The sequence below is a fragment of the Branchiostoma belcheri genome, unplaced genomic scaffold (genome assembly GCF_001625305.1).
Source record: "Branchiostoma belcheri isolate BF01 breed outbred unplaced genomic scaffold, Haploidv18h27 scaffold1, whole genome shotgun sequence".
In the NCBI taxonomy this organism is placed as follows: Eukaryota; Metazoa; Chordata; class Leptocardii; order Amphioxiformes; family Branchiostomatidae; genus Branchiostoma; species Branchiostoma belcheri.
In genome coordinates, this window is record NW_017802379.1 from 3,381,091 (window position 1) to 3,392,568 (window position 11,478).

Sequence of the window (11,478 nt, forward strand, 5' to 3'; positions counted from 1 at the left end):
TTTAAGACATGCTACGTTTCCGTTTACCATACCCTAGGCTATAGTCTATGAAAGACGTGAAAGCCAAGAAACCGTACAGATTCATGCGATACAGGTAAAATGTAGATTGTATTTTGTAAATTGTATTTTGCAAAGGACGAAACATCGGGATAATACAGTATTGGCAACGAACCATTCAGCCATAGTGATCTACGAGTACCACTGCGATAGCCTGGGTACCATCCTACTTGTATGCCGGGGCTCCCACACTTGCTTCCCTAAGAAGGAAGCGAGTGTGGGAGCCCCGGCATACAAGTAGGATGGTACCCAGGCTACCACTGCGACGCTCACGTGTGATAAAAAGAGAGACTTGCTCCATCTGCAATATTGAATTCAGTCATGATTATTTTGAAAGATTAAGCGACTGTGGTCGTCCTGCTGTGACTCAATGATTCATGTAGAGCTTCCATATGATCCTAATTTTGCCTCCATCCTTCGGGCTGCGAATGTTTCTTCAGAAAAGATTTGATATAAGCCCCTCTACTCCTCCGGGGGATATTTTTCCAGAATCGCTCCGGATGAAAGATCGGCAGATCGGGTGATAAAAGAGGACAGAAAAGTGGGTGGAAGCTACCGGTCCTGAGCCAAGAATAATCTCAGAGATAATATTTGTTCAAGTGGTAGCCGCGGGGACTGTAGGATTTAACATCACGAAATAAACAACGCCAAACCACGCGAGATTTGCAGGTGTGGAGGAGGAGCCATGTTTTTCTTACCCTCGTCTCGGTGAGAGAGAAAACAGGATCGGGTGTCGCCGTCGGTTCTACAGTTGACCTTCTCAGTGTCGGCATGCTGACAGGCCCGTGGAGAATCTGTTAGACCTGGAAACGAAAGACAATAGGAAACTTGCTCAGATCTAGAGTTTAGATGACCCTAGCCAACCATCCCTAAGACACACCGACTGTTACTGTTGAACTGACCATGTGTCCATCGCATGACCAAGTTAGCAGTCTTCCTCGTATGTACCGCTCTAGGTGACACATTTTTTCTTTGAATCACCTGTGGCAAAGAGGTGCCACCATTTCTTTTCGTCTTATCCAATGTAACGTCTTTCAGAGACAATGGCGTCAGTAAGCCTATGTCACCTGTCATCGACCAAGCAATGGAGAAAAATGAGTCAGACTGTCAGAATTTTCCGTTTTCTTCGTGTTTTATTACCCCAAATATCTTAAAGTTCCAAGATTCCACAACTAACTGAAATGTTCTTTGAACAGCATTATGATATGTTTGTAAAGTAGTGATCTAAGAATCAGACCACCACCAGTACTGTCCAGGTAGCCTTCTTGAGATGAACCTCAAAGGTTGTCAGGTTTCCAAGACAAGCACCCGGGCATATCCGGCCATGTGGGGAAAATTATCCGGGATGAACTACACGGATTTACCTTACCCAACCTCGACACCGCCTGTAGGGAGCTGCTCTTTGTTAGTTTTTATACCCACCGGGACAGGGCTCAAGTAGAGAATGCCTTTTTAAGATGTTATGAATGTCAGTTAATTGACTGTTCAGCCTGAGGATTTTTGTGGTTCAGTGAAACCGTAAGCTCCCGAAGGATGCGACTTAAAGGGCGCCTAGTCGGAAAGCGTCTGGCCTTGGTCATGAGATGATTAGTGCATCCCGTCAAGATACCGGTTATTGATTGATGAATGGATTGATATCACCAGGAATAATTAGATTACGTATCATGTCTGTGTGTCCACAAGGGCTATGCAGTGATCTTAGCTCCAGGGCATTGCCCTTTCTTGTGACCCTCTGATACCTAGCCTCTGCTACACAGTATCCAGTCGACATGTTTAAATCAGCATTACAAGTTCTGTATCTGTATAGCCGGTATAGCCGCCCTTCGGTGCAACACACCTGCTTCGCAGGCACGCGGCTGTACATTACACCGACTTGTTACACCTAACCCTTGAACATCTAACTCTAAACATTTTTAAAGATATCTAATGATAATGCCCCTACTGTACTTGGTGACAGCGAGTTCCACTCTGCGATAGTTCTAGGAAAGAATGAATTTTTGAACTCCTCAATCCTCAAGTTAGCAATGTTGAGAAGAGTGACAAAAATGTGTACGTTCTCCTTACTCTTAAAGTTGATTGACGATGTCCAGCCTTCTCCAGTTCAGATGTCGACCACCAAGGTCAAGGTTATCTATGATAACATCAGAGGTAGTATCGTGAATAGTTTGGTATGAAGAAGGTCAATCACTGCAACACGATACTGTCTGAGAGCAGGGTTATCACGAAAACATCAAGTACGTCAAACAATTCTACAATGGGCTCAAAACGCCTGAAATGGAACAGCCATTATACTGGCATTTCAGTCGGCAACATGATCCGGTTGAGAAAGATTCTTTAGGAATCATAGGTAGGGATTTTCAAATACCACAGTGGCAAAAACTTGAGGAATGTTCTGCAGATCATCAACAATCATACTAAGTTCGCTGATGGCACAATAATGAAGTTTGCCGTTTTTACTAGGAAATTCAGTTAAAGTTGTGGACTCTCCAACCTTCTATTACACTACGGTCACATTGATTTAATTTTATGGATGACACCCGCGCGCGCATTGATTTTCGTCTGTTATCAAAAAAGTATCACCTCCTCCGTAGTCCATGGTACCCAGGCTGCCGAAGCTCCACGGAACTCAAAAACTCAGTACAGTGCCAATTCATAAATTCCGCAAAAGGCCAGCATGTGCCGGCTTGTCGTAAACGTTAACGTCGCCATGTACTACCGCAAACTGAGCCAAACTCACAATACCAGCGCTGTATTCCTGTGGTTTAGCAGCATTTTTGGTTGGAATTTTTTTATTCGCCCGCGCACACTTGTTTGGGCGTCTTCAGGGCATGTTATCCATAAAATTAAGTCAATGCGGCCTAAATGAAAGCAGGGCAGACGTCGCCAGTGCTCCTGAGTAGTGGTCAGTTTGTGGGGCAATTGTGTTTATAAGTTGTAGGCTAACGGTCACTATCTCCGGCCCGTGTGACCTGCTTGACCTCTCGCGGGTGCATGGACAGTGTTCCATTGACCTGTTGATTTGACCAGTGTGTGTGGAAGGGTGCTGGGGACAGCTTTAATCGCAAATGAATGATTTAAAGGATTTTAACTACTCGACATTCTGTAGAGTATGCTGAAGTAGTGAGTATAAGGCCGTTATTCTGAAACAAAGTCTGGACAAGACGTTCTCAACAAAATAGAGAACAAACATGCATGCCCTTTTCGTAAGGCGCAATCAGGCCTTTTTAAATAGTCTTCGTAATCCGTAGGCAGCCTCCCCAAAAATCAACGTAATTCGTAATAGTACATCAGCCGCAAAGCGTAAAGTCGTAATCAACTCTGAGAATTTAACCTGGTTCGTAAATGGTGGCGAAAATTTTGCGTAATTCGTAATAAGTACAGGCCCTCTTTATATCATGATCAAACGGTTTGATTTACCGGTGCGAGAAAGCCTGGCAACCAGCCTTCCCCCTGGTCATTTTTGCCTTGTTGGCCATGCGTTATAGACCAGCTAAACAGGCCTGGGAGAGGCTGGTGACCAGGTAAGTGTGAGGAAGTCTCTCGTGCCTCACAGTAACTGGAGCAGCAAATCAGAAGAGTCAGGACAAGATAAGTGTAATTTCCTCGCGTCAATCAAACGGAACTGATACCGTGGAAAAATGGACAGAGTTGTTTTTTCAGGACTTTATCTTGTCTGTTGCAAAATTGAATAAAGAAGGAATGGAAAACTAATTGATAAAAAATACTCTGAAGCTTCACTATATTGTTGTTCATGGTTACCTTCTGGAAAGTCTGATGATGATGATGTTACTTTTGTGAAGATCATAGTCTTTGTTACCAACGAATTCCTATGTTTTCAACATGTTTCTGGTGTAATTTTGGTACAATTCCTGGATTTACTCTAAGAAGCTTGGTCTAACGAGTCTTAAAACGTTTTTTTGTCGTAGCAGGAGCCGTTGATGGAATTCTTGCTACTACACATAGAATTTGCTATACATGTACATTTGTATATCCGGGTGCGGAGGTAGCTACATTGTAGCAGTGTTGCACTGAACATTTTCAAAAGAGGAAACTATCAGGTCCATTTCAACTCCAGGTGACCCTATGGCCGAGTGATGATGAATGGTGTGAAACGTTGACGACAGAAACCGAACCCACCAGGAATGTGACGGCACAGTTGGCCAATATAAGCAGAAAATGAGCATAAAATTGACCCAGATTGCGCGAAATCTACGACAACTGCGTAAAATCGCACGATTTAACGCTTGGCCGCTGACTGTGCCACAGATTGTCTGATGATATCTTGAATATAGTTTCTGTTGGCTGCATGATAATGTGGAAAACACCTAAAAGAAACACTGCAAAACGTGTCATTTCGGTGTCATCAAATTCTTCAACCCTTCTCGTTGAAAATCTAGATCTTATCGACCAGTCCAAACAGAAATACGTAACCACACACTCGTAGTGAATACTGTAAGACCCTAACATTTTGTTCTCTCTATCCCTTGATTGCAGGAGTACCTGCACAAGTTTGGTTACATCAAGCCCCTGAAACAGGGTGTTCAGCACGAACCATCCGCCTGGGAGGAGGCGATAAGGTAACGCACAATATACTACATCAACATACAACATACATGTACATGTACATGACACAAGCATATACTATATCATGCACGATACACGAGGAACATGCCAGTAGCACACAGTTCTGCATCTGTATCTGTATAGCCGGTATAACCGCCCTTCGGCGCAACACACCAGCTTCGTAGGCACTCGGCGCGGCGGCAGCTGGTTATATTACACCCAACAACTTGTTACACCTAACACTTGAACATCTAACTCTAAACACTGTTTAAATCTAATGATCACGCCCCTACTCTACTGTACTTGGTGACAGCGAATTCCACTCTAGTTCTAGGAAAGAATGAGTTTTTGAACACCCCAATCCTTGATTGGTAACTCTGGTACTTGAAGACGTGGCTATTTCTTCTTGTCTGGGCTGGTATTAGGTATTAGTTATTGTAGTAATCGTATGTCTGACAGAGGGGCGTATCACTATGTTTAGGAAATTTAAATTTCATTACACAATCTTCTGAAGCAGGTACATACTCCCAGTGACCTCTGTGGAGGTCAAGGTATGCCTCTGATGGGAATGGAATTGATTGAAACCATCTTCAAGACTTTCCCATGGGAAAGTTTACCTGGTCATGACCTCATTCTAAACGAACTTTAGCAAGAGGTAGAGATTAAAAATCTCAATCAAATTGGACCCAGTCGGTGAAAAATAGGAAGATACTAATCTATAAGTAAGCTAGAAGAAGATATAGTATACAGCTTTCTTGAACAGAGAAACTTCTTATTAAAAGTTATCAGTTGGATCCCAGTCCTCCGCTATCTCTAAAGGTATGTCTTTCTCCCCATGTCCCAGTTGTCTGGTGTTGGACAGTAGAAGATTGATGTACACCGATCTAAACAACATTCTCCCGTCTTCTGTTCTAATTCCTTTGACCACGCTGATCACGTAGACCATATGAAAACAAGGCCCTCTAATCTCAGTAGTGAAACAAGAGGACGCTGTGTGTGTCATCCCTAATGACAGTCAGGCACTGTCTGTAATCTTCTCGCTTAAAAACGCTGTCTTTTATCTCTAACGTGACAAGAGAATGCTACATCGCCTTCTTCTCAGAGAAACGGTTTCCGAATCCTTTCCTGTTTGTCGTCTCGTGTATCACAACTTGTCATCGACAGAATATGGTTTAAATTTAGAGCCTGTATTTCTCTAATCCGGTCAAATGCACCAGCCTGGAACGGCCTAGGATATATATTGAGAAGAAACTGTATCTAGAGTCTGTGAGTCCTACAACATGTAATTGATAGTGTTCGAAGTTTTCCACTATAATTTTCGAAAACAGGACATCAGTGATGAGTTACCAGGCCACTAAGATAATACTGATACAATGATAACGACAGCTGAACCAATTTTTAGAACAGTACATGCTTTCTTTGTGACAGAATGATTGCTAGCCTAAAACAGGAGTTTCTTAGCCATAAGTTTTTGGAAATGTCAGGCGAGCTGCCATGCAAACTTGACCTTGGCTGTTGATTTATGCCAGGAGAACTGAAGGTCAAGTTCGATAACGTGGGTGGCGGGAAAAAGCTGCCAACGGTAGGCCGTGTCGTATCCAAGCTAGAGGGACGACGTGTTGGATTTTGACTGACAGGAAACTACGGACGTGATTTGACCCCCGTTTCCGAATTCCGTTGTGCATCGTTGATTCTTGGCGTAGACGGTTGTACCGGTGTGTGTCATACAATATTCTAGCTTCCACCTGTTTCTGAAACATACTAGTAGTCAACCGAAAGGGCCAGACTGGCCTTGTCAGGGATTTGCTGGAAGTCATAGTGCAAATCTGATGAAGATATAAAAGCTTAGTACACAATGTAACTTTTAGGCATTGTCCGTCATATTGGATGGTTACATCTTGAGGTTTAGATTCATTTGCTAACACATACACATTTATAAATCTGAATTTCAAGCTCACCCAACAGGTATGGCGTACAGTGTATCGATAAGCTACAAATTACACGTTTCTTATGATTTTAGGGACTTCCAGCTGATGTCCAACCTCCCAGTCACTGGTCAGCTCGACTCGCCAACCGTCAAGAAAATGAAACAGCCTCGTTGTGGCGTCGAAGACAACGTCGGCACGGGGCTTCTGGGAAAGGGTGAAAGGTCATCAACGTCAGACATGCGCAGTAGGTTCGAGGATGACAGGCGGAGAACCAAAAGGTACACACTTCAAGGTATAAACAGTATATATACTGAGTATATTCAACGTTAAGTCCTTAGAAACATTTATTTCAACAAAACACTGGTGTCTTTTTTTACATTCAGTAGGACGTCAACTTTGAACATTACCAAAGAAATTTTTGTTAAATATAATGAATAGCATCTTCAATGAAGCACCTTGAACATATGAAAATGTAGCTAGTTAGTATAGTATTTGGACCATGGACATCTAATTTCTGCAGTTATGCTTTTTCCCCTCATGTACATTTCTGTCAGTTTTGATTTTCGTTTCATTAATTTATTTTCTTTCCTATGAAAAAACTGAACTGCCATTCATGTTTTGCGCCGTTACGTGGTTTTGTCGGCCTCCTCAGGTGAGAAGTGGACTAAAACTCACCTGACGTACTATATCGTCAACAACGCCAGCAGTCTGCCGTACCAAGACGTCAGGGCGATCCTCAACAGGGCTGTCCAGGTAAGAGTCTCTCTCTCTCTCCCTCCCTCCCTCCCTCCTCTCTCTCTCTCTCTGTCTCTCTCCCCTCTCTCCCTCTTTCTCTCAGTCTCTCACTCTCAATCTCACTCTCTCTGTCTCTCTGCCTCTCTCAGTCTCTCTCTCTCTCTCTCTCTCAGTCTCTCTCTCTCTGTGCGTGTGCAAAGCTTTGGTGTGGATGCCTGCGTGCGTGCGTGTTTGCGTGAATGTGTTCTTACGTACATTGTCTAACTTACAGCACATTTTACGATTCTTGTCTGTTGTTAGAAAGCGCCTGATTTTGTTTATTCGCAGGTGTGGGCAGACGTTTCACCTCTGACGTTTGAAGAGAAGCATGACGGTTGGGCGGACCTCTACATTTACTTCGCCCGGGGAGAGCACACGGACGGCCCGGAGAACGCATTCGATGGCCCCGGTAAATCAAATGTATAAAATCTTTTTTGAAGGCGAAATAAAGGGGTAGAATTTGCATTCCTATGGTATAGTATGGAAATACATTGACGTTCATTTTGAAAAAGAAAGAAGATAGCTATAGCTATAGCTGTAGCTGTTTTGAAAGACAATAGCTATATACCGCGTACCGATGAGCAATATTGACCTACACTAGTCAAATGTGGTATTTTTGTTCTAACTGTTCTTGCTTTCTAGAAATCCAATAACGATTCTTTCCTTTTTTTATCATTAAGTTATTCTGATTCTTTTTCCAATAATGCTTCTTTTCTTAGTTGCTAATATCGTTCTGTCACACCTGTTTTGATTGACAGGTGGCATTCTGGGCCACGCCTTCTTCCCGACCAATGGCCACGCCCACTTTGATGACGAGGAGAAGTGGACCAGTGAGGGGAAGGACGGGAAGAACCTGTTCATGGTGGCGGCTCACGAGTTCGGCCACACCCTGGGACTGGCCCACTCTAACGTGGAGGAGTCCCTCATGTCTCCGTACTACCAGGACTATAAAACAGACTTCAAGATGCCATTCGATGACGTCATGGCCATTCAGCAGTTGTATGGTAAGGAGTCTTTTTTTGGCGACGCCTCAGGTACTGGTACTGTTTGAGCCATGATTCTATCGAGTTTGAGAGAAACATATTGTACACTAGCCTCTACCAGGCACCGCGGATCGCTGGAAAAATAGTAGAAATTGGCCAAAATAAAGGGATAGTATACCAGGGGAGTTAGTCGGCCAGAGAGGATTCAATATGCGACCCACGGGTCTTCTGTAATGCTCGGCATAAGATTTTACCCATGTCACATGTCATCGGAGAATGGGCCAAACGATAGAAATCTGTTATCATTTTGTTAATTTTCCTGCATAAGGTTGGGAAGTCAATTGAGTTCTCTTACACAATCCATTTACATTGTACATTTGTACCTGATAACGTTTCGGTAATCTCTCAAAGATTGACTAATTTCGCGCATCTTCATCTTAACCCCGTCAGGTAAGGTTGACGCCGACAGGTACTCCGCTAACTACCTGCCCCCTGCCGGCCCCACCCCGCCTCTCAACGACGGAACAAACTCCATCAAACCGCACCTCAGACCAACGCGCAAGCGCAAGAGGGCTCCCAACGGCTGCAAGGCCAAATTCGACGCCATCTTTTTAGGTACTACTGTGTCCTACAATACTGATAAGCCAGTGTAAAACTCAAGGTCGCACATGCATAGTGGTCTAATGTAAATGTTTAAGGCCCCTAGTATGTAAACAAATAAAGGCCAAGAGCCTTAAACTTTGACCTTAGACCACAATGAATTACGATTACAAATGCGCATTCGGAACTGTGAATGGGCTTATTACCAGAATGAAAAGCCTCAATTTTTAGCGGTCTCTACTTTTCGTGTTCTTTTACATTTTGAAGCACTGTTTTTTTTCTTTTCATTTTTCCATTCTTTTGCTGTTGTTTGTGCTAACTGAATTTGTTGTTTACCATAATATTTCACAGGTAAACAAGGACAAACTTTTGCCTTCCGCGACAAACACTTTTGGCTGATCGACGATGACGGCATCTCGTTTGGCTACCCGAAGATGATCAGGAAACAGTGGCCCGGCCTGAAGGGACACATAGACGCCGCCTTCACGTCAATCTACACCAACAAAACCTACTTCTTCAGGGGTACGTTTGTTCGGTCGATAGGTTACAACAATAGACCGATATCCTGACTGTCAATCATAATCAACAGTTCAGCCAATGAGAGAATGGTCGTATGTTCGTCATATGGCTTTCTCTATTTTTGGTTCGCACTCTACGTTTTGAAGAGGATGGGCGGGTCTAGGGAATCGGTTTATTGTTGTTTCAAGTACCTAACAATGCTAGTATAACACACAGAAATGACAGTTACATGTATGTCAGGCAGACGAGATAACCAAGAAATGTGCTGCTCTCTCCACTTTCTTCCTTAAGACAAGATAAATACTACATTTAGTATGAAAAATACATGTGGTTTATGCATGCTCCGTCAATCTTTATAAAAGAGAACATGCAACACAAAAGTGATAAAACAGTGCGTATTTTGTGCATGTGGGACATCGCCACATGTCAGCCTCTCCTCCTGAAACATGTTCCCTGGTCTCAATCCCGTATCGCCCTGACGTCCAGCTGTGCTCGTCAAACCGGTAAGACGTAAATTGAAGATTACAGCCTTGGCCGCGCCGCCATGCCCCCTAGCGGGCCGGTCAAGTTGCAGGGCAGATCGGGGTCTCGATAAGGCGTCCCCATGTATCCACCGTGTACTTGTACCTATGAAGGAAAGCCGCAGGCTTCTGCCAACACGAAAAATTAAGCCACGGTAAAGTGGTGTGTCTAATGGGAGATGACAGAGGTGGTGGCGAGGCAGACGACATTTCGGCGGGGCGTCTCTCTCTGTGTGTGATGATGGCGACTGCTTCGTTAGCGTTACTTTTCTGGGTGAAAAAGCACCGAATGGTAGTAATGGTATTACATGTATATCGTTACTCAAAATAACATTGATGCATGAATGCTGACAGGCTCGAAGATCTAAGAAAAGAGGAGAATCTGACGAGTACTATTTACAAATTCCAGCAAGGTTTCTTCAGCTGAAACAAACATGCGATTTTCCTTGTAGATCTAGATATTTCTTAATTTTGCAAGGTGTGACGTGTTGAAATAGTCTCGTATCTTTCCCCCCCAATGCTAGGCCGTAAGATGTGGAGATTTGACGGCTTCACCCTGGACCACGGCTACCCGAAGTCGACGGCGCGCACCGGCCTTCCCTTCAAACCCGACGCCGCCTTCGTGTGGGGAGGGAACGGCCAAGTCTACGTCTTCAAGGGCTCGGAATTCTGGCAGTTCAACGAGGTCACGGGGAGAGCGGACCCGGGGTTCCCGCGGAAGATTCGCGCCACATGGCTGGGCATCGCCAACAACATCAACGCCGCGCTCCAGTGGAGGAACGGACGGACTTACTTCTTCAAGGGGGACAGGTACTGGAGGTTCGATGACGTCATGAGGAGGAAAGCCAGGGGTTACCCGAGGTCAAAGGCGCAGGCCTGGATGGGGTGTGCGCGGGCGGATCCATGAGGAAGACTCCTTCGTTCTAGATCAACGTGAATGATTCTCTACAAATTACAGTAATCTATAGGACGAATAGAAGTTTGGCGTAAATATGATACCTGTATACATATTAAAGTATAGGAGGGAGGGGGTGGGGGGTGGGCATCGTTCCCATCATGTTTCACATTGTAAAGTAAGTTGGATTAGAAGTCAGAAGTATCCGTCCTGGCTCAACTTATGGCTAGCTACTAATAATATCCGACGCCGATAGAACTGTAAAACATTCTCCGTCTTTCGTAACTGCATTAGCCGTTGCGGTTGCAAATCTACTTATGGCAGTCCATTCAAAAAGTGAATGAATTCGAAAAAGAAGTAGTAGGGCGATACGTATGCATTGCATACTGCTGAAAAGACACACGAGGGAAACATCCTGAAATATCCAAACCGATGACAGGAGAGATGAATACATTTCCTGTTAAAGTTCCTTTCTTTCGTGCAGGTTGGCAGAAAATGGGAAATAGACGATATATGATTAAGACTAGTTTTAGTTTGTGGAGTCACGGGCCACCCACAATGCTGCGAACTTGGCCGAGGTTGTTTTGAAACTCTACGCTTCTGTTCTGTGGCCACAGAGGAAATCGCACACGATACGG

General features: G+C 44.2%; 1 protein-coding gene across 2 annotated transcripts in view; it reads left to right on the forward strand.

Annotated features, from left to right (window-relative positions):
• LOC109462286 (matrix metalloproteinase-2-like) overlaps positions 1–10,910 on the forward strand; it is a 20,646-nt gene extending 9,736 nt beyond the window's left edge. The window contains exons 2-9 of one of the 2 annotated variants that reach the window (XM_019758820.1): positions 4,552–4,634; positions 6,641–6,840; positions 7,201–7,301; positions 7,611–7,731; positions 8,081–8,326; positions 8,756–8,920; positions 9,257–9,427; positions 10,470–10,910. In XM_019758820.1, coding sequence (XP_019614379.1) covers positions 4,552–4,634; positions 6,641–6,840; positions 7,201–7,301; positions 7,611–7,731; positions 8,081–8,326; positions 8,756–8,920; positions 9,257–9,427; positions 10,470–10,852 — 1,470 coding nt within the window. In that variant the 3' untranslated portion in view covers positions 10,853–10,910. Of the gene's footprint in view, positions 1–4,551; positions 4,635–6,640; positions 6,841–7,200; positions 7,302–7,610; positions 7,732–8,080; positions 8,327–8,755; positions 8,921–9,256; positions 9,428–10,469 lie in introns of those variants that run through there. The other variant, XM_019758827.1, reaches the window with a different exon arrangement.
• Positions 10,911–11,478: the final 568 nt, after the last annotated feature.